General features: G+C 39.1%; 1 protein-coding gene across 3 annotated transcripts in view; it reads right to left on the reverse strand.

Moving 5' to 3' along the window:
- Nucleotides 1-2,140: 2,140 nt before the first annotated feature.
- Nucleotides 2,141-27,337, reverse strand: part of ppm1kb (protein phosphatase, Mg2+/Mn2+ dependent 1Kb) — a 33,696-nt gene continuing 8,499 nt past the window's right edge. For 2 of the 3 annotated variants that reach the window (XM_061922921.1, XM_061922922.1), the window contains exons 2-7: nucleotides 21,275-21,798; nucleotides 19,501-19,598; nucleotides 13,716-13,881; nucleotides 9,918-10,062; nucleotides 5,685-5,819; nucleotides 2,141-3,476 (exon numbers count right to left, since the gene is read on the reverse strand). In XM_061922921.1, coding sequence (XP_061778905.1) covers nucleotides 3,345-3,476; nucleotides 5,685-5,819; nucleotides 9,918-10,062; nucleotides 13,716-13,881; nucleotides 19,501-19,598; nucleotides 21,275-21,744 — 1,146 coding nt within the window. In that variant the 5' untranslated portion in view covers nucleotides 21,745-21,798 and the 3' untranslated portion in view covers nucleotides 2,141-3,344. Of the gene's footprint in view, nucleotides 3,477-5,684; nucleotides 5,820-9,917; nucleotides 10,063-13,715; nucleotides 13,882-19,500; nucleotides 19,599-21,274; nucleotides 21,901-27,337 lie in introns of all 3 variants that reach the window. The other variant, XM_061922923.1, reaches the window with a different exon arrangement.

Raw genomic sequence — 27,337 nt, forward strand, 5'->3', positions numbered from 1 at the left:
AGTGATGTGGCATATAAATTACATAGAAAATACAAAATAAACCTTCAAATTATTTTAAGGCAATATTCAGTTACAATTTTACCTGTTCCAGTTGTGTGCCATACAGTACATATATGCATAGAGTACAGGCCGAAAGTTTGGACATATTCAATGCGTTTTCTTTATTTTCATGACTATTTTCATTGTAGATTGTCTCATCAAAACTATGAATGAACACATGTGGAGTTATGTACTTAACAAAAAAAGGTGAAATAACTGAAAACATGTTTTATATTATAGTTTCTTCAAAATAGCCACCCTTTGCTCTGATTACTGTTTTGCACACTCTTGGCATTCTCTCAATGAGCTTCAAGAGGTAGTCACCTGAAAGGGTTTTCACTTCACAGGTGTCATACTTTTGATGCCTTCAGTGACAATCTACAATGTAAATTAGTCATGAAAATAAAGAAAACGCATTGAAATGAGGTGTGTCAAAACTTTTGGCCTGTACTGTATATGCACATGTGATAAGAAAAATAAAGAAAAAAAACTAAGACTTTTTGTACCTGACCACAAAAACCTTGCAGTTGTGTGCCATACAGTACACATACCTGCCAACTTTTGAAATCAGAAAAACCTAGTAGCCAGGGTCCAGGGGCCGCAGGCCCTGGTAGGTCCAGGACAAAGTCCTGGTGGGGGGTTCCTTCGCCCCCCGACGCAAAATGATTATTAGCATTCAGACAGGTTAAAATGTTGCTAAAACCATCACTTTTCTATCAGTCACAGTGACTTTTCAAAACAAAAATATTACAGCAAAAATCATATGGGTTGATTGACATGTTTATTCTGTAAGCTAACTTCAATAATTTGAAATTATTTTGACAGTTAATGCCAGTTATCCTGTCAACCTTTCACAAGACTTAAATTTGTTAATTGAAAGTATAAACAGTATAAACACTTTTTACAGTAAACAAATGGTAAAACAGTAATAAACAATTCCATAAAAAAAAAAAATTGGTGTCATTAACTTTCTGTCCAAGCTTGTATAATCTACTGCCTTGTTCAATTGTAAAAAATATTCTGTGTCTAAAATTCACATTTCTATCACAATTATCATACTGTAAACATGGGAAGCTAACTTCATTAAAATTAATAGTCCTGTCAATAGCATGGAATTACAATTCAAATGTAGTTTTTTTGTAAGCCTTTCAAAAGAATTCAAAATATGAAAAATTAATGAAAATTAATTTAAGCCATCAGACACTTGAAAAGTGGCACATCACATCTCTAATGTAATCATTTTAACTTTTCAACAGAAATAGCACTGCAAAAATATTAAGGACATACTTCTGTATTTTGGTAGTTATGCTGTCAACATTTAACAAGATTTCTTCAACTTGGACTTGAAAGCATAAATAGTATAAACACTTTTAACAGTATAACAGTACTAAACAATTCCAATAGATAACATTGGTGTCATTACCTTTTTGTTTGCTCAATTATTGCCTCCGTAAATAAAACTTCGGCATTTATCACATCCAAAGAATCTGTTTGGGCGACGCAAAACGTTGAAAGTTTTCCACTTGTATCGCTAGCAACGGCATTAGACTTGTGTTTTTTTGTCCCAACGTGGTCTTTTACATCGCTAATTCCTCCGTGTCCGATCGAAAAATCTTGTCTGCACAAGGTGCAATTCGCGTAGTTTTCACCCTTTTTGGAACGGATAATTATTCCCGGATAGGCTTTTGAATATTCTTCACGGAATGACTGCAGTTTTCTTTTCGGTTTAAGACTCGTTTGCGATTTTTCTCCGGCTGATTCCATGATCGTTCGCTCGTTTGGAAACAATGGCAACTGGTGCCTCGTGCTTGGCAGCGGTGCTATAAATAGCCTCGCGCATGGCATTCGGAATGGCTCGATAGGAAGTTACGGGAAGCAGTGTCGATTGTCATTGTTGTTACGCGATTTCGTGAATAAAACTTTAAAAAAAATATTTTTTTTAAATTAATGAAAAACCGTATTTTTTATCACTGCAACCGTAACCCGGAATAGGTTGATGAAAACCGTACTAATTACGGGAAAACCGGAGTAGTTGGCAGGTATGAGTACATATATGCACATGTCATAATAAGAAAAATAAGGGAAAAAAACAGACTTTTTGTACATGACCACAAAAAGATTTAATTGTTACATGTCTGCTGTAAAACATTCCTTGTGTATGTCCAAGGTCACCAGAAACAATGATTCTATTTCAAAAGAAAAGAAACAGACTTTCAGATGAGGTGTATTAAAAAAAAAAAAGATATTTACATGAAACACGGAGAGAAGACTGACATGAGCTGATGGAACAAGTGCGCGATACATTATATGCTTTGTTCAGTTTTTAAACAGTTACATGATGTCTGTCCACGGACATGACGACACAATATTTATTTTGCATAAATATTAACTATTTACACAACATACACTGTACATGTCAGTACCCTGAATGTCTCAGCGCCCCACGTAGGAACCCACCTTGCCAGTATAACACTTGATCATGATTACAGATCCATAATAAAAAACATTTAAAAGTTCATAAACGTGAGGTTCACTGGTATCGTCAGCAAAAGAACATTCTGGCTTGCGCTCGACTCTCGACATTTGTGCAAATGGACTGCAACGATTCCTACGCAAGACGACAAAAAAGGCTGCCGTGACAAACTCAAGTAGAACGGTACAAACTTTTCAAGACGTTCACAATATTTGGTGCTGTTTTCAGGAGGTTCTACAGTATGTACAGTAGTGTCCGTGTCCTATTCCCACAAGGGTCCAATGTATTTAACAACAAGTGCTCATTACACTCACTTCACTTTCTTTACTTTCGGGCGCACTCTTTAGGTCTTTCAAAATGAAACTAGCCTTGAAATGGAAAAAAGTGCAAATGTAAGTGCTGCCAAAAGTTACAGTGGAACATTTACGGTGCAACGTTTTGTTGAATTTGAAATACATTTTCCCCATAGGACACAATGGTAAAATAATTCATCCGTTCCGGGGTCAAGCAGTCACCATCATAAAATGCTTTTAAGTTGTTGAACATTTTAGGTGTAAAACTAGCTGCTAATAGTCAGATGTAAAAACAATACATCAAAAATACGCTCATGAAGCAGGTCACTTTAAAGATAATTGTTGCCATATTGTACTGAGCAGCCAGGACACAAACGTCTATTGTGCGGTCCTAGGTTGCAATGAGCTCCACTTGTGGTTCTGACAAAACACCCAACACATTTTTGTTCACATAAAGGGCACTGTTGTTGACTGTATTGCACACGCTGGCGGGGGTCCACAGGCCACGCCCACTACAACCAGGCCCACCGCCGCCACCACTACGCCCACCGCCCGCTGGACACGAAACTTCGGCTAAAGGAGAAGCTTGTGTCCGAACTGGTGTGCTTCCCCCAAGCGCCAAAGGGCACCACGATGACGGTGCTGTTGTCCTCTGAGCCGTACTGCAGGGCCTGGAGGACGAGAGCGGCGTGTTAAAAAAAGTCACATGACCACCCATGCACCTATCAGGGTCCTTGCCTTTTTCCCCAGCTCAAATTTACACACTTTTTAGATTGTTTGAAAATATTTTTGGGGGGGCCTTTCCTGCATCTTACAGCAAAAGTGTCAACAGAGAACAATTTGTTTAGGCTAATGAGCTGCGTTTGCCTACAGTCTCCAAGATGACATTTTGTGTATTTTAAAGTAATAAAGACATCCTTGTATGTGTCGTATTTTTCTCCCCAAATAGGAAATTTTTCCGCAGAAAACATCTCATTCCGATAATGGCTTTTTTGCCGATATCCCGATATTGTCCAACTCTTAATTACCGATTCCGATATCAACCGATACCGATATATACAGTCGTGGAATTAACACATTATTATGCTTAATTTTGTTGTGATGCCCCGCTGGATGCATTAAACAATGTAACTTTACCATGAATTGATTAACGTGGACCCCGACTAAAACAAGTTGATTGCGGGGTTGAGGTGGGCGGGGTTTGGTGGTAGCGGGGGTGTATATTGTAGCGTCCCGGAAGAGTTAGTGCTGCAAGGGGTTCTGGGTATTTGTTCTGTTGTGTTTATGTTGTGTTACGGTGCGGATGTTCTCCCAAAATGTGTTTGTCATTCTTGTTTGGTGTGGGTTCACAGTGTGGCGCATATTTGTAACGGTGTTAAAGTTGTTTATACGGCCACCCTCCGTGTGACCTGTATGGTTGTTGCATAAAGCCGTAGATATTAAGTGAATGGGCCGGCACGCAAAAGCAGTGCCTTTAAGGTTGATTGGCGCTCTGTACTTCTCCCTACGTCCGTGTACACAGCGGCGTTTTAAAAAGTCATAAATTTTACTTTCTGTAACCGATAATCTTGAAACCTATACCAATAATTTCCGATGTTACATTTTAAAGCATTTATCGGCCGATAATATCGGCAGTCCGATATTATCCGACATCCCTAGTAATAAATGATCATTATGTTTAATTGGGGTGCACAAAAAAAATGTACATCTAAATTGTGATTTTTATTCATTCCGATTCTAAATCGATTCGATCATTTTTTTTAAATGTATTAAAAAAAAAAAAAAAAAAAAAAATTTTTAAAGACATTTTTATGCAACCAGAAGGAGATTGTCTAACCCACAGGTGTCAAACTCAAGGCCAGGGGGCCAGATTTGGCCCGCCACATCATTTAATGCGGCCTGCGAAAGCCCTCAAATAATATGAGTCAATAAAGCATTTTATAATTTACTGAATGTAATCGTTTCATTGTGACAGACATGTATTGCATGCTATTGAGTATATTTTAAACTTTATCTAATAATGCAACAAAAAGAATACTATCATTAATTTCAAACTATTAAAAATTAAAACAAAATAAATATCTGCTTGAGTTATATCAAAGCAAGTTATTCATCAAATTGTACACTGTAAAAATGACAATAGATTTTACAGTAAAAAAAAACTGGCAGCTCAGTTGCCAGGATTTTACAGCAAAAAAAACTAAAGTACCGTTTTTCCATTTACAGTAATGTGCTGTTAAACCATCGTAAATTTTACAATGAAGTTGTGGCGACTCAGTTTCCATTTTTATTTTTTTTACTGAAAAATCGTTAGATTTTACAGTGTATGTAATACAAATAATCAAAATGCACAGCAATTAATTTTATAATATTATGAGGTGAATTCTTATACATTTATATTCATAAATTATATACGGTTACAAGCCATAACTGCGATGTGGCCCTCAGTGTAACCGTGTTCGACACCCCTGGTCTAACCTGTCACCTGATTTGAAAAAAGTTTCATTACAATTATCATACCAAATAATACATTGCGAGAATCGGTTTGAATCTAGAATCGTGGTGAATTGAATCGTCACCACAGGATTTAGACTCGGATTAAATCGTTAGGTGCCCAAAGATTTACACCCCTGATATTTAATGTATTATGATTATCAAATACATCGTTATGCTTCACCGATAATTTTCTGTTGCTAAGCGGTGAAATGTCCCACCTTGTTGAGTGTTTTTTAAACATTGTTGCATTAGGTATATAGAAAAAATGCTATTTACATGCCTCAATCCTATAGTCTATCCCCACTTTAAATGTTTTATTTTTTCCCCAAAGCAGGCGGGACCATACATGTTCCATATGACATAGACGTGACATGATCTCTTACCTGCTCAGAGATGCGCTGTGCTGCCTCTTTGGGGTCGTGGCATTGGTTGATGACGTTGCAGATCTCCTGGCTGTTCATGATGAAGTTGACGCCGTCGGTGGTCAGTGTCAGGAAGGAGTCGTGGACGTGAGACAACTGGAGAAAAGAGGAGCCTCATTGTTAATGTGTCTTTGAAAAGGAACGAACAAACGAACTAATTAGGGCTGCAGCTAACGATTATTTTTCTATCGATTAATCTATAGATTATTTTTTCGATTAATCGGTTAATCTATAGATTATTTTTTTCGATTAATCTATAGATTATTTTTCCTTTTACCGATTTTTTTTTTAATTTAAATGAAGAGGAAAAAATAAATGTAGGCCAGTTTTTTCAAAAGGCATGGCTTTTATTTACAAAAAAAAAAGTATGGCCACTCAGTCAACATTGACAACAACATGACAAAATATTCTGTAACAATGTAAACATTTAAAACTTTTAACATTTAACAAAATTAAAAGTAGCTTATTTGCTTTTTAATGTGCAAATATAAAAGTAAACATCCAGTGCAAATCTTAATATTCTGGAATAGTATAAGCATTTCAAAAGTAAAAGTATTGCTTATTTTGCTTTAAAATGTGCAAAAATAAAGATAAACATCCAATACAAAAAAGTGCAAAACGGAAATATCCTGTAACAAGTGTAAACATTTCAACAAAAGTAAAAGTATTGCTTATTTGCTAAAATGTGCAAAAATAAAGCTAAACATCCAATACAAAAAAGTGTACAGTGTAAACATTTCAACAAAAGTAAAAGTATTGCTTATTTTGCTTAATAACACAACAATGATAGTATGATTAAAGTGAAAGTTAATTGTTGGTTTGTACATAGTATATGTAACTGTTAATGTTGTAAAAGGTATTTGCACAACTAATTAACGTTAGCGTTTGTGACACGTCTTGTGCCGTGGGGTTCTTTCAGGACCGACAGACTGAACGCCAGACGGCTTTGCCAGGTTTACAATCTTTTAATTTTACACAAAGTCTTTTCTCTTCCAACTCTTTTCTCTTTCTTTCCTCGCTTTTCAGCTCCTCTTCCTCGCTCGCTCGTCGTCCCCTGTCTCTTGCGGCGTCGCTCCCGGCGCGCCCCGCCTCGCCGCTCGCTCGCCCCCGCCGCCTCTCCACAGCGTTAAAGAGGAGCGCGTCTTTGTAAACACTGAACAGGCACGCCAAACGCGCCTCTCAGAGCAAACGGTGCTTTAGTTTATGAATTTACAACGCAGATACAAATGACACATTCATGTTTTTGTGTAATAATGACAACGTATACGCACGCGGACGAATGACTTGTTGATGGTGATGGCAAGAACGCTGTCGGGGGTTTTCTTTTCAAATGTTCGTTCATAGCCGTTGTGCTGCTATGATAGGCCATTTCCGCTCGACACAGTGTGCATACAACAACATTATTAGGCCGTTTGGTGAAATACTCCCACACTTTTGACGACTTTTGGCATGCTTTTTTCCCCCTCGCTCGCATCGTCTGCTTTGCGCTCCGCCATGACAGTAGTGTGACGTAAATATGCGACGCGCCGACGCACAAAAACGGCGTCGACGTATTTACGTAACCGATGACGTCGACTACGTCGACGCGTCGTTTCAGCCTTAGAACTAATATGTATTTTCATAAAGCGACTTAATGAAGACAAACACTGTACAGGTTTATGTTTCTCCAACTAAGAGGTGAAGTGTTCACTAACTGAATGCCAAGCACCTGTGTGATCTTTCAACACTGACAGAGAACGCTTCTTCAGTACGTTCAAATATCTATAAAGCTCATTGATACAAACCCCGTTTCCATATGAGTTGGGAAATTTTGTTAGATTTAAATATAAACAAAATACAATGATTTGCAAATCATTTTCAACCCATATTCAGTAGAATATGCTACAAAGACAACATATTTGATGTTCAAACTGATAAACATTTTTTTTTGTTGCAAATAATCATTAACTTTAGAATTTGATGCCAGCAACACGTGACAAAGAAGTTGGGAAAGGTGGCAATAAATACTGATAAAGTTGAGGAATGCTCATCAAACACTTATTTGGAACATCCCACAGGTGAACAGGCAAATTGGGAACAGGTGGGTGCCATGATTGGGTATAAAAGTAGATTCCATGAAATGCTCAGTCATTCACAAACAAGGATGGGGCGAGGGTCACCACTTTGTCAACAAATGTGTGAGCAAATTGTTGAACAGTTTAAGAAAAACCTTTCTCAACCAGCTATTGCAAGGAATTTAGGGATTTCACCATCTACGGTCCGTAATATCATCAAAGGGTTCAGAGAATCTGGAGAAATCACTGCACGTAAGCAGCTAAGCCCGTGACCTTCGATCCCTCAGGCTGTACTGCATCAACAAGCGACATCAGTGTGTAAAGAATATCACCACATGGGCTCAGGAACACTACAGAAACCCACTGGCAGTAACTACAGTTGGTCGCTACATCTGTAAGTGCAAGTTAAAACTCTCCGATGCAAGGCGAAAACCGTTTATCAACTACACCCTAAGGCTGGGCGATAAAACAATAACAATATATATCGCGATAGACATGTGATCAATATCAATAGAAAATGGGGTCGATAGAACGTTCGATAATTTCACTGAGTTCTGTTAGAAAACAATAGGAAGAAATGCCGAGCCGGAACCGCACGGCATTCTGGGGGGTGTAGGCAGAGGAAGAGCTTTGGCCTCTCAACCTATCACGACCGAGCCTGAACCGCAAGGCATTCTGGGAAATGCTAACAGGAAAAAAAAAAAAAAAAAAAGCAACAACGGCGAGCTGACGACGAGGAGTCAAACAAAACGGGAATATGAGTGCGGCAGCACGAGAGGAAATTGTAAATAAAAAAGGAAACGTCACGTCACCAGTTTGGCAGTATTTTGGATTTTTTAAGTCCGATACGAATCAGAGTAATACTGTCTGCAAACTTTGCAAGGTCGTCGTCCCGACCAAGTCTGGGAACACGACAAACTTATTTTACCACCTGAGCCGCTCTCACCCGCTGTATCAAACAGTCACAACCATCTACATCAGCCGGTGCAAGTGGAACAGCACCGAAGCGGCAACAACAGACCACCATCGAGAGGTACTCGGCAGCAGTGCCATACGACAAAAATTCAAAACGTTATAAAGAAATAACGGATGCAGTGGTGGATCAATTAGCAAAGGACATGCTACCTACTTATATTTAAAATAAAAGTATTTAAATTCAGCCTTTTTTCTCCTGGTCTTTATTTAGAAAAGTTTTTGGTTTTTTTTATCAATAATTATCGATATCGACTGATATGAAATACTTATATCGTGATACATTTTTTAGTCATATCGCCCAGCCCTACTACACCCAGAAACGCCGTCGGCTTCGCTGGGCCTGAGCTCATCTAAGATGGACTGATACAAAGTGGAAAAGTGTTCTGTGGTCTGACGAGTCCACATTTCAAATTGTTTTTGGAAACTGTGGACGTCGTGTAGAACCATCCGGATTGTTATAGGCGCAAAGTTGAAAAGCCAGCATCTGTGATGGTATGGGGGTGTATTAGTGCCCAAGACATGGGTAACTTACACATCTGTGAAGGCGCCATTAATGCTGAAAGGTACATACAGGTTCTGGAGCAACATATGTTGCCATCCAAGCAACGTTACCATGGACGCCCCTGCTTATTTCAGCAAGACAATGCCAAGCCACGTGTTACATCAACGTGGCTTCATAGTAAAAGAGTGCGGGTACTAGACTGACCTGCCTGTAGTCCAGACCTGTCTCCCATTGAAAATTTGTGGCGCATTATGAAGCCTAAAATACCACAACTGAGACCCCCGGACTGTTGAACAACTTAAGCTGTACATCAAGCAAGAATGGGAAAGAATTCCACCTGAGAAGCTTCAAAAATGTGTCTCCTCAGTTGCCAAACGTTTATTGAGTGTTGTTAAAAGGAAAGGCCATGTAACACAGTGGTGAACATGCCCTTTCCCAACTACTTTGGCACGTGTTGCAGCCATGAAATTCCAAGTTAATTAACATCAAATACGTTGTCTTTGTAGTGCATTCAATTGAATATGGGTTGAAAAGGATTTGCAAATCATTGTATTCCGTTTATATTTACATCTAACACAATTTCCCAACTCATATAGAAACGGGGTTTGTAGAAACAAACATTTTGAGGGTACTTTCACCCTGTAATCACTTTAACGAATTTACCGTCATTCTCTTGGTCTCTGGCTCGGCTACGACACCCATGTTCTTCAAGTCGTGGTCTCCGATGCTGCGCGTCATTGCCAACCTGCCATTGACATTGGGCTGTCCAAGACTGTTCCAGGTGATAAAGCCCCCACTCCTCTTGATCCTGGTGATGAGTGCAAAGGCAAAGAGGAATTAGGTACACCGGCATAGCCTACAACTAAAGATCCAGCACGGGTATCAATAATTCTGCCTTTAAAACAACAGAAGTTGTTTTAAGTAAGTGCTCCAATTAATGCCTCTAAGTAGTTGTAGACTAGGGGTGCCCATTAGGTCGATCGTGAGCTACCGGTTGATCGCAAAGGGTGTGTCAGTCCATCGTAAGCCAGGCATTAAAAAAAAATAGTCCTAAAAATTACCGATTATCTCACTATGACGTCACTTTCGTCACTTGTTGGACATTCGCGGCACGCGAGGATTTTGTGAGATGACGCTGGCTGCTGTTAGCTCAGTATTAACAAAAAAATGCCTGACAGGAAGGCGAGGAACACTTTTTATTTCAACAGACTTACGCCGTACCTACCGTCAAAACTCTAAAGACCGACCGCACAGTTCCTGTCTTCACAATGAAAGTGCTGCTCCATCCTGCCTGCGCTATCAAAATAAGAGTCTCAGAAAGATAGTGCACAAAAGTGCATTGACGGAGTTTGCTGTCAATGAATTTCTTGTAAAGTGTTTAAAAAGGAGTAAGGAAGCTGGACAAATAAGATGCCAAAAACCGACCACTTTCATGTGGTATTAGACAGAAAGGAGGACTTTTTTTCTCCTCAACAATGTAGTGGTAGTTATCAACACTACATATAGAAAACATTCAAAACCTTTATTTATTGAATCGAAAATACTGAAATTCCACGACATAGTGAATTTGCAAACAACTAAAATTATACACAAAGCAAACTACAATCTGATAGCCAAGAATATACAACAATTCTTCTCAACAAGAAGAGAAATATAATCTTAGAGGAAAGTTTTTTATTTTATTTTTTAAACCTTTGTACGCACGTACAACACTTAAAACCTTCAGTATATGGAATTCAATTATGGAATGGATTAAGCAAATAATTCAAACAATGTACCAATTTAATCCACTTCAAGACACTATTCAAATTTAAAAGTGTTTACAAAGTACAAAGAAGAAGAACCATGATTAACATTCTGAATTTATTTCATCCATCCATTAATTTTCTAGATAATCTTACTTATCTCACCATACCTCAGCATGTGCTTTAAACCGACCTTTCTTGCCTATTGGTACCTGTTTTTGTGTATTTGGGATCTGCATAAGTCCTATAAATTTGAAATCAAACCGTGGAGGGCATTGCAGAGATTTTCATACTTCCTCAAAACGAGCTGTTTGGAATTTGCCCAATTTGTGACGTCAGCAGACATATGCGTATATGGTAAAGTTTTACCCAAAGAGCTTTGTTGTCAATAAGTTCCTTCTTTTCCTCTATCATCTTGTTGTGGGGCAGAATGGCTCGTACATGCACATGCATCCTCTGATGTTGCCATTTATAATACACAGTAGCATATAGTAACTTCTAACATATCTGTCAGTAGACTCCATATGGAAGCGCTAAAAACTACAACATGGCTGACGAGGAAAAGACGCAGTCGAAGTGGATGCACGTAAATAAGACCGCCCACAAAATGGCGTATCCTAAAGAGACGGTCAGAGAGCGGCTTGAAGATGGTCTGCATAATTATACCAAATTTTGAACAAAGAACCACCATTACATATCATGTAGACCACAAGGAAATGTTTTAAATATAGAAACAAAATCATGATTATGGACCCCTTTAAAATGTTGGTTCAAAACTACTACATAACATGTGATGGTGGTTCTTTGGTCAAAATGTTGCATAGATGATGTTTTACAGATCATCTTCAAGTCGCTTTCTGACAGTCGCTTCAGGATGCGCCGTTTTGTGGGCGGTCTTATTTACGTGGCTCACCTTCGACAGCGTCTTCTCCCCGTCATCTTTGTTGTAGCGGTGTAGCGTGCAAGGACAGGAGTTGAAGAAGTATCAAAAGATGGAGCTAACTGTTTTAATGACATTCAGACTTTACTTCAATCAACAATGAGCAGCATCTTCTCATCAGTGGCTCACTAGTGCAACAACGCCGGAAATATGTCCCATGAAAAAACAACGTTCCGTGGGGGAATTATGTAAACCCACTACACAGGTAGTTTTTAACGCTTCCATAGCGAGATATAAGTTAGAACTTTACACTACTTTATATTAGAAATGGCAACAACAGAGGGTGAAATGTCCCATAACAAGAAGATAGTGGAAAAAGAAGCTTATCGACTACGGCATCGGCACGGACTACAGTGGCGGACTCGCCCAAATTTTCAGGATTTATGCAGATCTCAAATACACATCAGCAGGTACCAGAAGGTAAGAAAAGTTGGTTTTGCATAATATTGTGAAACAAAACCCAAGATAATATTTCTGCTAATGGGTGCCATTTTGCGGTCCTTATACACACACCATAGTAATACTTGTATCTCTGACTACGGTAGCCGTAATGGGCCGACAATCCCTCAAGCGGTGCGGCTTCAAAGTCATACTAAAACATTTTGACAGATTTTTGAGTGCCGTGTGTAATGTTCTTTATTTTCAATGGAACATTTAAAGTTTTGGTGTTGTTTACTGGCGTCATATTGCAGTCTACGTGTATCTCTTATGTGTGACTACCATCTACTGGTCATTATACCATGTACCAAATGAAATTGCTTCGGGGTCGGAAAGCCCAACCAGAATTATTCCGTACATTAGGCACACCGGGTTATAAGGTGCACTGTCGATTTTTGAGAAAATCAAAGGATTTTAAGTGCCCCTTATAGTCCGAAAAATATGGTAAGTATTAGGGTTGTGAACGATAAACCGATGCGACAGAGTATTCGATTCAACAAGTGAGCGATTAGGCTGCATCGGTAGCAGACTCCTCAATCAATGCGAATAATTCATGAATTCCTAGCTGAATCGGTTATAGAGCCATGGATCGGTTATCGCGAGACTTTGCATGGGTTGGCTAGATTACAATATGCGCCAGCGTCTCTAAAACAACGCGAGAGCTGAAGCTACTCGCCAAACGCGGTAGCCGCCTAGCTAGTATTAGCACGAGTGATAAACAAGGGACAACACGGAAAATGAAGGAGGAGAACGAAAGCGTTAGTCTGACCGAAGGTGATAATGGACCGAGAAAGATTTGCAACGCATCGAGGAGACAGAAATCCAAAGTGTGGAAAGTTTTTGGGTTTTATAAGAAAGAAGGGAAGCTCGACAGAAGCCATGCTATTTGTAAATTGTGTCGAGCATCGTTGACGTACACTGGCAGCAGGTTGAAATATTGAATCTTTGTTACCTACCTCTAGTGTTCAAAACTATGCTCAAGCTGAAATATTGCACTTTGTTGTTACTATTATGTGCTACTTTGACCTCTGGAGTTCCCATCCTACAATTCAGCCAGACTTTTTTTGGTCCATGTCTAAAAATAAATATATTGACATGTGATTTTGTTGTTCTGTTTTTTTTGCCAGTGCCATAAAGCCATAATGCTTGGGGATTTGGAGTCTTGAATATTAACCGTCAAATCGAATCGTATCGTTCGGAATCGAATCCAATCGAATCGGTCTGTAATAAAAGGATATCGTTTTTGAATCGAATCGTAACCTGTGTATCTAGATGCATATCGAATCGTTTATCAGAGAGAGATGTGCAACCCTAGTAAGTATAAACATGGATTCTGACCTCTCCTTCTCGTCCTTCCTATCTGGAGTGTGGTCAACAGTGAGCTTGAGCACCTTTCCCTTGCGGCACAACATGGCGCGGCTGTCGCCCACGCTGGCCACCACCAGCTCAATGCCATCCCTCAGCAGCGCCACGGTGGCGGTGGTGCCCGCGTTCGTCCCGGAAGCTACAGAGACATTAATAGGGCAAACGTGAGAGGCAGCAAGTTGTTCACTTTCTTTTTTGTGCACAAACAAGCACAAGTGTATCACACGTACACACACACACACACTTTAGAACGGCGGGAGGAAATGTACTATGGTTGATAACACAATCATCAATGAAAGGGGAGGGACATGCAGTTGGAACAGTTTCACCTGAACTGTTTACATCTCAAAACATCGATTTCAACATTATCACATGGAAGCTCATCTCATACAAATGAATTTGAGGGTTTGTTTAGCAGCAGTAAAAAGGAAACGTACAGTATATAGTTTTGCTGCTAAGTAATGAAAGTCCTTTTTTGGAATTTGTTCACACTGGTTTAACATGCAAATTGATTTCAGCTCATTTTATAAGCAGCAAGATAACCTTGAGAAGCAGATAGACGCTGTTTAATGACAACCACGTATGTCACAACATGATTATATATATCGTAACTATTTAATACGTTTTAGACAATTATTTTACAAAATACGCCCAAATCGATTTATCTCTAAGTGTTCACAAAACAATCGTTAAACCTTGTAAACAGTGTTTAATAGTAACAATTGTTTAAGTGGGTTTACAGTAATAGCCTTCTTACAAAAATAGTTTCTAATAGACTGTGGACCTCATTCATGTAAAAACGGGTAGCACCAGTCTCTAATTGTTGCATGTTTTACATGCATCCCCCTGTGGGTACCAATTGTACTCTGTTTAGGAAGAATTAGACAATCTTCATGAAACATTCCGTTCATTAATTATTCTAACTTGACAGCCCTTGAGTGAATAGAAGAAAGTGTCTGCAAAGTAAAAGAAAGCCTCCTATTAACACTTCTTGCAGACAACGCAGATACATGTTAAAAAAACTGCAAACTAAACATGTTTGCACTGGTCGCTTAGCAATGCAGTGTTGACCAAACATAAAGGAGACTAACATTTTGTTAAAATCGTCTTAAATTAGACATACGGAGCTGTCGTCGGACAGCGGCTACCTGCTTTTGAATGCATAAACACCAAACTCCAGGACTACAATTAGCTATACGTGGTGTTTGGAAGCGAATTGTGCACATTAGACATGCTGCATCATGACGACTATTTCTGACAGGGTGACAACAAACAATTTATTTGAGGTACACGCCGTCTCACAAGAAGCTCTTGCATACACTTGGTAAGAGAAGGAAGACTGAGAGGTATATAGAGAGAGTGAGGTTACTAATGTAAAGAGAGAGAGAGAGACACAGAGAGAGAGAGAGGGAGGGAGAAGGGAGTGAGAGAAAGATAGGGAACCTTCCAGAAGTCCAGGATTTAGGACCCGCTGGACTCTCTCTCTCCTTCAATATCTAGCCTCTCGTCATCCACATTGGTTGCCAAGGGCCTCCAGCTCTGAGCTGGGTCCGCAGCTGCCGTAGATAACATGCACACACACACAGGCATATTGGGACATTTCACACAGCGCGGCCCGGCTGGGTGCCGCGTGACAGGTTAAACTAGCTTTAGCAAAAAGCCTTATCAAACACTTTAAACTCTATTAAAATGACTACTAAAGCTGTAGAAAATATCATGCAACTGCTTTTACTCTGAATATAAATAGCTTGTGTTGCATTGTGGGGGAATTACATGTGTGACAAACAAAAAGGAGAACTCCTTAGTTCTTAATAAGCGTCAAGAGTAAATAGGTCTTAAAACGCACAAAAATGTGTTTTGATGTGCTTAAAACTAACATACTAAGGCTTGAACTTGATGTACATCAACAGCTATTCATTTTGTATACAGTGGAACCCTGAAGGCCAAACATGATCCAATCCAGGACACTGGTCAACAAGTTTTCCCTTAAGAAATAATGGAAATAGAATTAATCTGTTTCAGGGTAAAGCTGTGACCTTCGTGTTATCTTTATATCCACCTGCATAGGACATTTGTATTGTTGACCTGTTATGCAAGATACACACGTCCACTGCATAGTTTGCTGGTTTTAATGAGGATATAATGTGCAGGCACTGTTTTAAACCAGGGCTGTCCAAACTACGGCCTGCGCTGTATATATGTATGTATACACATATATATGTACATACATACATACATACATACATGCATGCAGCTTCATACGCATGTTTAATATTGCTGAACACCATGTCCAATGTGCTTCCACCCCTGGTTGCAAAATTCACATATTGATGGAAATGAGGGAAAACAGTTTTCATGTTAGCTTGATTAAAATCCCCTGCCACGATGAAAACTCCCCCTGGATGTGTAGATTGCAGTTCATTGATGGAGCAGTACAAAGCTTTCAAAGTTTCTTTGGTGTTAGCACTGGGATGAATGTATACTGCTGTGAAGATCATAGTACTGAATTCCTAGGGGCAAATAAAATTGCCTGCATTTTATAGTTAATATATATACACACACACGTGTTGCATATATATACACACACACACACACACACACACACATATATATACATATATATATATACATACATATATATATATATATATATATATATATATATATATATATACATACATATCTATACAGTATATATATCTATACAGTATATATATATATATATATATATATACACATATTAATACATAACCCACATATATCATATATATGTACACACACACACACACACACACACACACACACACACACACACACACACACACACACGTAACTATATAATATACATACATATATACAATATTATACATATATATATAATATACATACATGTATATATTATACATACATTTTATATATATATATATATATATATATATATATATATATATATATATATATATATATATATATTTAATTTAATATAAAGGGACAAGCGGTAGAAAATGGATGGATTGATTATATATATATATATATATATATATATATATATATATATATATATACATACTGTATATATAATTACTTTGCATGCAGTCCGCTTTCGGTCCCCCGGCCATAAATTTTTAAGCCCAAAGCGACCCTCTAGTCAAAAAGTTTGGACACCCCTGTTTTAAGCAATTATTTCAGAATTGGAGTGGAAGTGGAGAAAAGGGCTTGTTAATTTCTTATTAAACAAACTGTGTATAAACAAATCACAATGACAGTGATCGAGCTCCACAGTTGGAGTATTACAGGGTGTGCCTGGGAGGTATTTCCTTCACACCATGACCAAACAGCAGCTGACCTTACAGTGTACATTATGCTACACTACTGTTCTTCTTTAATTACTGTCACTTTAGCCATATTGTACTGAGCAGCCAGGACAGAGGCGAGACTGTGTTCCGCTTTTCCCCTTGGCCATCACAGGTGTCTTTCTGTGATGTTGCTGCAAAGCCAAAGAAAAAGCAAAAAAACACATTCTTGGAGTTTTAGACCTTGCATGAGAGATCGACCGATATGTTTTTTTCAGGGCCGATATCCATACCGATTATTAGTAGTCTTAAGTTTGATAGCCGATATCTGGAGCCGATTTTCATTTGCAGTGACTTGTCTAGGGTGTACCCCGCCTTCCGCCCGATTGCAGCTGGGATAGGCTCCCGAGAGGGACAAGTGGTAGAAAATGGATGGATGGATGGATTCATTTGCAAAGTTTTTTTGACATTAATAACATTAATAGTATATGAGTATGCAACTGGACAAGGTTTTGGGTTGTGGTGTTTTTTCCATTATTTTTTAGGAAACGTCAGACCAGTCGCAACATAATATATAATGCGACACTAATGCTGTGGTTGACTTCGCACCCAAAAACATTTCACAAACCCATTCATTACGTGTATAATGCTGCGGTCAGAGGAGCATCAACATTTGCATTTCAAAATACAGAAAATCTCATGGGAAAATTGGTAAAAATATGGGGTTTCTCAACATCACAAAACATTGCCATCTACTCAATTTTCTAGCAGTTTATGCATTTAATACATTGTACGGATTCCTTGTGAGGAACCGTGAAATATTGCGGATATTTAAATACTGGCTTACATTACGTAGTTTATAGTCGAGACATTTTTTAAGCTGGCTGACAATTTCTTCCTGGGTATTATAGAAAGTATGAGAATGTGTGAGCTGCTGCCTGCTCTTCTTTACTCAATATTTGTCAGTTATTTACACAAAGTTTGCCTTTTTGGCAGAGATATATTTTCTGTCGTCTTCATGGCCGTCCATCTTTGTCGCGTTATTTGATTGAATCACGGAACATGAAACTCTGCGGACAGAGGCTTGCCGAGCGACTCCATCGCTGCAGTAGCAAAAACAAACAAAATGGGACCGGGAAGACGGCAGAAAAGAAGGACAAAAATTGGATTTCCTGGCAAGAATTTTAAGTTTTGACAGATATGCAGAGACGTACTGTAAGTGACCAGCACTGCATTAGAAGTAGTGAAAGGGGGTTAAGGGGTGCGGCTACGTGAGCGCCGCAGTTGAGAAGACTGGAAAAAAATTTGGGGAGAATGATTGCCAATGAAAGTAATTTTTATTCTTAAATGAATAAAAAAAAAAACTGGGCCCAAGCGAAAAGAGCACTTTTCTCATGAAGTTAAAGTACAGTTAAAGAACAGTGGTTATTACAATCTATTTCTCTAATTATTTTTTATATACTAAATACAGGTATCCTATGTGTATACATTGTATCTGCTGATGTAGTTGTTGTGGTTGTTTGTATAAAAAAAAAAAAAAAAAAAAAAAGCTGGTACCTATATACCGTATTTTTCGGACTATAAGTTGCAGTTTTTTTTCATAGTTTGGCCGGGGATGCGACTTATACTCAGGAGCGACTTGTGTGTGAAATGATTAACACATTAGCGTAAAATATCAAATATTATTATTTAGCTCATTCACATAAGAGAGGAGACGTATAAGATTTCATGGGATTTAGCGATTAGGAGTGACAGATTGTTTGGTAAACGTATAGCATGTTCTATATGTTATAGTTATTTGAATGACTCTTACCATAATATGTTACGTTAACATACCAGGCACGTTCTCAGTTGGTTATTTATGAGTCATATAACATACACTTATTCAGCCTGTTGTTCACTATTCTTTATTTATTTTAAATTGCCTTTCAAATGTCTATTCTTGCTTGGTGTTGGCTTTTATTAAATGAATTTCCCCAAAAAATGCGACTTAGTTTTTTCCTTCTTTATTATGCATTTTCGGCCGGTGCGACTTATAGTCCGGTGCGACTTATACTTCGAAAAACACGGTGCGGCAAATGCCAAATATCGGCGCTGACAATCGGTCGATCTCTACCTTGCGTGATGATTATATTTGTTTTCCACCTGCAGGTATTTCCAAATAGGTGATGTTCCACCGTATGCTTAGTCATGTATGGCCTTTCCTTTAAAAAGGGTCACTCATCTCTTTGGATGCAGAACTAACAAGCAGTTAAAACACCCTGCCACTTTTTGTTTTTACATTTTATACATCAATCATTGGTTAACCTAACCTGGATTTAAATTAAATAGCAGGTCTCATTGCACAGGCCATGTCGCCAAGGTCTTAGGTCCGAACGGAAGTAAAACAAATGCATTACTGTGTAGGACTAAATAGGACTACAACGCAACACATGTTTGCATGCATGCAGTGTGAAAGAACCTACCATTTGAGCGATGCAAATGCTTTGTGAGAGCTTTGTCTACTTCCAGGAAGGCTTTTGTTAAAACCAACTCAAGATTGTCCTCCTCTGCCACAAGGTCCCTGAAACAACAACAATAGTTTACTTGTAAACATTCTGTGTGTGCAATATACTGGTCCATTCATTTGAGAAAAAACATTATTATGTCTCATATTTCCTTATACAGCGGCCTCTGTTCCAAAAAAACGTTAGGCACAAACCACCCGCAAAGAGGTGGCATTTGTTTACTGTAGAATTTGAAAGGAAAGTGCTAAAAGCTGAGCGACTTTTCAACACTCACTTGAAAAGAATCAGGGATTGGAGAATGTATCTCCCTGACCATTATATTACCCCGAGACTGTCAGTCATTTTTAATCTATCCAGTGCCAGAGCACACCAAAAGCCAATTATGTATACATTTCTATGGAACAGGTCTTTACCTTGTGCTTTTATTTAAGGGGAACAATTGAGTCTCTCTATTCCGCCTATAAAGCGCTCTAAACCTCCATCAACGTTATACATGCTGCAAGTATGTATGTAATGTAGTAACAGGCACAATCATAAAAACATGTAATATTTATGGATTTTGCTCATTTTAAGCATACAGAGCGTATTAATTTCAGATGCATCGCAATGTTCGCGTTACCTTCACAGTAACAAAACTACTAATCATGATAGACTTCATGAGAAGCAACGATTACTTTTAAACAAATAATGATCCAGGACCTTATATTTTTGAGGCTGAATATAAGGAGGATGGAAGCTATGTGCTCAGCATATCCAGCTTTATTTAAACACTAAGCATTATGCAGCAGTATTGCTATGTGCTGAACAATACAATATAAACTACAAACATAATTTAACAATCACCTACTGTACAATGTCTGCTCTCACTGGCATGACGGGGTGTTTACATCTCCCTGTTTAGATGAAGAATTAATCATAATCCTCAAGCAGGTAAAATAAAAATGACAGAGTGGCCGCAAATGATAGTTTTTTTTTTCATCTTTCTCTCCATCCCCAGGTATAAGTTGAGTGTCAAAGTTGACCAACCTTTCGGTTTATGGCCCCAACCTTCTCCTATCCAAGTGAGAGGCATGATTTATAATCTAGAATTAACTTTTACCAACTCAGAGGCGATACAGCAGCTCAGTATCTCAATTGGAACATCAGCGAGTTAAATCTGTGATCACGGCACTGCTAAAAATACTTCATAGTAACAATCTCGTTAACGATTGATTAATATTCAGGTCACAAAATGTAAATGGAGTATAGTTGCTGTTTTTTTTAATGTTAGTTTACTTTGTGGGTCCAATAGAGTACTCCTGTTAGCTGTCAGCAACCTCGTACTTGCCATATTTAATTACAATGCATTAAAAAAAAAAGACAAAACATGTGTCGTCTTACACAGGGATTGTGAATGATAGGCACTTTTTCCCAAAGTGCAGTTCCCCTTTAAACCAAATAAAAAGCCATATATTTTTTTTTAACCTGTGTGATGTGGATTTTTACTTTTTGGATCGTCTTCAGTGGACATTTGTTTTTGGACTACTTCTTTTGACAGTCACAATTTTCAGGAGAAAATATTGTTGTTATGCAGAAGACACATGTCCACTGAAGAGGACGTTTGCCCATCTTACCCTTTGACACTGCATCACCTTACGACTAAAACACGTCTGGTACTCTCTGCAGTTGAGTACACTTGTAGCCACTATTTGAGCAGATACAATATACTTTTTTTTTTTCTTCTTCTTCTTACTTGATGAACTTTTCCATATATTTGTCACAGAAGTCTGCAGCTTCCGGGCCGCCGTGCCCGTCAAACACAGCGAAGTAGAGGATGTTGTCAGTCATTTGAGAGTACTGGAAGCGGTCCTCGTTCTCCTTGCGTTGCCCGATCAGCGAGGCGCACCCCACTTTGGTAAGACTGACCTTGGGAATGGGCTTGCCGTAGCGGATGCTCGAGGGCATCAGAATGGGCTCGTCAATGCGATTGTCCCAGATGCCAAATGAGTCCCAGGTTGTGGGACGCCCGCTGCTGTCCGCATCAAATCGCGTGCTGCTGTGGCGGTTTCCCGAAGGAGTGTAAATCTGCCTCAAAGGTACGGCGGACTGAAGGTGGCGCTCCTGCTTCAATGGGAGTGACACCAGGGCCATTTGTGAAAGACCGTTGTGTCCAACATGAAGCCCACTGCACCTTGCCAGGCGGGCAAGATAGGCTATTGACATCACCCTGACAGCAGGAATACAGGTGAAGGACTGGATGCCGAGAGATGGGATCACCTGACACAAAAATGACACGGACTTGCGTCAGTATGAATTGCCGCAAGGTTGTTTGGGGCGGCTCCTGGAGCTTCCAGAATACTTCAGGAGAGACACAGTAGCCTGAGAAGAATAAAGGAAAACACTTAACTTCAATCACTTTTGTTGGAATTTTGCCTATAATTCACAATCCTTATGGTAGACACATTGTATTTTTAATGCATTCTAACTCGGAAATAAGTCTGCTTACAATGGAGTGAGTAGGAGCTGTGAAGTCATGCCGTCATTGTGTCTATTCCAACCATAAAACTAGGGATGTCCGATAATGGCTTTTTTGCCGATATCCCGATATTTTCCAACTCTTAATTACCGATACCGATATATACAGTCGTGGAATTAACACATTATGCCTAATTTGGACAACCAGGTATGGTGAAGATAAGGTCCTTTTTTAAAAAAAATTATAAAATAAAATAAGATAAATAAATTAAAAACATTTTCTTGAATAACAAAGAAAGTGAAACAATATAAAAACAGTTACATAGAAACTAGTAATTAATGAAAATGAGTAAAATTAACTGTTAAAGGTTAGTACTACTAGTGGACCAGCAGCACGCACAATCATGTGTGCTTACGGACTGTATCCCTTGCCGACTGTATTGATATATAATGTAGGAACCAGAATATTAATAACAGAAAGAAACAACCCTTTTGTGTGAATGAGTGTGAATGGGGGAGGGAGGTTTTTTGGGTTGGTGCACTAATTGATAGTGTATCTTGTGTTTTTTTATGTTGATTTAATTAAAAAAAAAAAACATAAAAAAAAAAAAAACGATACCGATAATACATACAATAATACAATACATAATACAATAATAATAGTGCTTACAGAGTACAAAAAAAAAAAAAAAAAAAAAGAAAGAAAAAGAAAAGAAAAAAAAAAAAAAAAGAAAAAAAAAAAAAAAAAAAAAAAAGAGTACAAAAAAGAAGAATTATGAGAAATACTTTCAACCTTATTGAAAATAAGATATTCTTCATCTCAGTATGTTAATAATGACTGAATTAATTAATTAATTACATATTACAAAACTGTTGTATATTAATTCATAGATGTTATTTTATTATATAAAAAGGTCAGTAAATGATTCTATATATTTGTAAACGCTTGAAGTGGGAAAGGGGTAGGATTAAATAAGCTTTGCTTCTTCCTACTCCTTTTCGGGCATGATGTAAAATGAAATGATATGAAATTGTGTGATGTATTATGATGTAAGTGTGTTCATGTTCGAAATAAACTAAAGAAAGAAAGAAAATAAATTTCCGATATTACATTTTATAGTATTTAATCGGCCGATATCGGACATCTACATAAAACCCAATAAATAACCAAAAAGCGTCAACAATACTCTATTTACAGTATATTTCGTGACCTGAATATTGACAAAATTGTTATTATATGCGCTAACGTTACAGTAAGGGCCTATTTTTAGTGGCACATAGTCACAGAGAGGGACAGAAACTTCCTTATACGGGTATACTGACATCAGCTAGTGAGCTGTTTTCTCGCCTATGGCTCGTCAAAGTTCATTCTAATTGTTAAATCATGCCTCTCACCTAGACAGTGGAAGGATGTTGCCATCAACAGAGGTTTGTCAGCCATGGCGAATAAGACCTGAAAAGACGCTTGTTCCACCCCTGCCCCCTTTTTTCTGCCTGGCTAATGAATCATTCTTCATCTAAACAGGAATATATTCAACATCCTATCAGTCACCATCCCAGCTAGGGCAGACATTGTGCAGTAAGTGATTATTCTATTATATTTGTTGGCTCGCATGATTTCCCCTGTATTAATCAGTGATGTTGAAGAAAAAAACAGACCTTTTGGTGCATTTGTGGAATTAATGCGCCGCTGTATGCTTAAAATGAGCAAAATACGTAAATATTACATGTTACTACATTACACGTATACTTACGGCATGTATGTAAAACCATGATGGAGGTGATTGGATGTTTTTAGGGGCTTTATAGGCAGAACAGAACAACTCCATTAGGCTCTATTGTGAGCGCACTGTTGATCCCATTTATTTACTAGTAAGAGACCCCCACTCCCTCAAAAAAATAAAACATACAGTACAGGCCAAAAGTTTGGACACACCTTCTCATTTCAATGTTTTTTCTTTATTGTCATTGTAGATTGTCACTGAAGGCATCAAAACTATGACACATCTGAAGTGAAAACCATTTCAGATGACTACCTCTTGAACCTCATCGAGAGAATGCCAAGAGTGTGCAAAGCAGTAATCAGAAGAAACTAGAATACAAAACAATTTTTTAATATATCACCTTTTTTTGTTCAGTACATAACTCCACATGTTTTCATTCATAGTTTTGATGCCTTCAGTGACAATCTACAAGGTAAATAGTCATGAAAATAAAAAAAACGCATTGAATGAGAAGGTGTGTCCAAACTTGGGTTCTTGTCATACATAAGGATTGTGAATGATAGGCAAAAATCCAAAAAAGTGTAGAGAGTGTGTAGTAGTGTGAGAGTAAACACAGTCAGGAGTTGTTATTTTGAGTAGCTGGGTGGAAACATAAATATGCATACTCCACCTAAAAAGTGTATGTGTATATACAGTCATGGTCAAAAGTTTACATACACTTGTAGAGAACATAATGTCATGGCTGTCTTGAGTTTCCAATCATTTCTACAACTCTTATTTTTTTGTGATAGAGTTATTAGAGCACATAATTGAGCTGTTTGGCCACAATACCCAGCAATATGTTTGGAGGAGAAACGGTGAGGCCTTTAATCCCAGGAACACCATCCTACTGTCAAACATGGTGGTGGCAGTATTATGCTCTGGGCCTGTTTTGCTGCCAATGGAACTGGTGCTTTACAGAGAGTAAATGGGACAATGAAAAAGGAGGATTACCTCCAAATCAGGACAAGCTAAAATCATCAGCCCGGAGGTTGGTTCTTGGGCGCAGTTGGGTGTTCCAACAGGACAACAACCCCAAACACACGTCAAAAGTGGTAAAGGAATGGCTAAATCAGGCTAGAATTAAGGTTTTAGAATGGTCCTGACTTAAACGTGTGGACAATGCTGAAGAAACAAGTCCATGTCAGAAAACCAACAAATTTAGCTAAACTGCACCAATTTTGTCAAGAGGAGTGGTCAAAAATTCAACCAGAAGCTTGCCAGAAGCTTGTGGATGGCTACCAAAAGCGCCTTATTGCAGTGATATATTAACATTGCTGTATGTATACTTTTGACCCAGCAGATTTGGTCACATTTTCAGTAGACCCATAATAAATTCATAAAAGAACCAAACTTCAGGAATGTTTCTTGTGACCAACAAGTACCGTATTTTTCGGACTATAAGTCGCAGTTTTTTTCATAGTTTGGCCGGGGGTGCGACTTATACTCAGGAGCGACTTAAGTGTGAAATTATTAACACATTACCGTAAAATATCAAATAATATTATTTACTCCTCAGCCTTCCCGGTAAGGTCTATTCAGGTGTTCTGGAGAGGAGGCTACGCCGGATAGTCGAACCTCGGACTCAGGAGGAACAGTGTGGTTTTCGTCCTGGTCGTGGAACTGTGGACCAGCTCTATACTCTCGGCAGGGTCCTTGAGGGTGCATGGGAGTTTGCCCAACCAGTCTACATGTGCTTTGTGGACTTGGAGAAGGCATTCGACCGTGTACCCCGGGAAGTCCTGTGGGGAGTGCTCAGAGAGTATGGGGTAACGGACTGTCTTATTGTGACAGTTCGCTCCCTGTATAATCAGTGTCAGAGCTTGGTCCGCATTGCCCGCAGTAAGTCGGACACGTTTCCAGTGAGGGTTGGACTCCGCCAAGGCTGCCCTTTGTCACCGATTCTGTTCATAACCTTTATGGACAGAATTTCTAGGCGCAGTCAAGGCGTTGAGGGGATCTGGTTTGGTGGCTGCAGGATTAGGTCACTGCTATTTGCAGATGATGTGGTCCTGATGGCTTCATCTGGCCAGGATCTTCAGCTCTCACTGGATCGGTTCGCAGCCGAGTGTGAAGCGACTGGGATGGGAATCAGCACCTCCAAGTTCGAGTCCATGGTTCTCTCCCGGAAAAGGGTGGAGTGCCATCTCCGGGTTGGGGAGGAGATCTTGCCCCAAGTGGAGGAGTTCAAGTACCTCGGAGTCTTGTTCACGAGTGGGGGAAGAGTGGATCGTGAGATCGACAGGCGGATCGGTGCGGCGTCTTCAGTTATGCGGACGCTGTATCGATCCGTTGTGGTGAAGAAGGAGCTGAGCCGGAAGGCAAAGCTCTCGATTTACCGGTCGATCTACGTTCCCATCCTCACCTATGGTCATGAGCTTTGGGTCATGACCGAAAGGACAAGATCACGGGTACAAGCGGCCGAAATGAGTTTCCTCCGCCGAGTGGTGGGGCTCTCCCTTAGAGATAGGGTGAGAAGCTCTGTCATTCGGGGGGAGCTCAAAGTAAAGCCGCTGCTCCTCCACATCGAGAGGAGCCAGATGAGGTGGTTCGGGCATCTGGTCAGGATGCCACCCGAACGCCTCCCTAGGAAGGTGTTTCGGGCACGTCCGACCGGTAGGAGGCCACGGGGAAGACCCAGGACACGCTGGGAAGACTATCTCTCCCGGCTGGCCTGGGAACGCCTCGGGATCCCCCGGGAGGAGCTGGACGAAGTGGCTGGGGAGAGAGAAGTCTGGGCTTCCCTGCTTAAGCTGCTGCCCCCGCAACCCGACCTCGGATAAGCGGAAGAAGATGGATGGATGGATGGATGGATGGATATTATTTACCTCATTCACGTAAGAGACTAGACGTATAAGATCTCATGGGATTTAGCGATTAGGAGTGACAGATTGTTTGGTAAACGTATAGCATGTTCAATATGTTATAGTTATTTGAATGACTCTTACAATGTTACGTTAACATACCAGGCACGTTCTCAGTTGGTTATTTATGCGTCATATAATGTACACTTATTCATCCTGTTGTTCACTATTCTTTATTTATTTTAAATTGCCTTTCAAATGTCTATTCTTGGTGTTGGGTTTTATAAAATAAATGTCCCCAAAACATGCGACTTATATGTTTTTTTCCTTCTTTATTATGCATTTTCGGCCGGTGCGACTTATACTCCGGAGCGACTTATACTCCGAAAAATACGGTATGTGCTCCTATCACTCTATCAGAAAAAAATAAGAGTTGTAGAAATTATGGGAAACTCAAAACAGCCATGACATTATGTTCTTTACAAGTGTATGTAAGCTTTTGACCACGACCGTATACATGTTTATATATGTTGCATGTGTGGATACAGTGTATATTACTTTTTCTATTTGCAGATTGTTCTGACATGTATGCGATACACCCCACCCACCCATTTTCTACCGCTTGTCCCTTTCGGGGTCGCTTTAGAATACATTTTACATTACAAAGAAATGTGATTTATTGTGATCAAAATTGCACCTTAACCTTATATTGCTGCACATGCGCAGTTATTGTCGTGGCGACCAAAGCCATTTTCAGAGGTTTGACAGTTCATG

Source organism: Nerophis lumbriciformis, linkage group LG27 (genome assembly GCF_033978685.3).
Source record: "Nerophis lumbriciformis linkage group LG27, RoL_Nlum_v2.1, whole genome shotgun sequence".
Lineage (NCBI taxonomy): Eukaryota > Metazoa > Chordata > Actinopteri > Syngnathiformes > Syngnathidae > Nerophis > Nerophis lumbriciformis.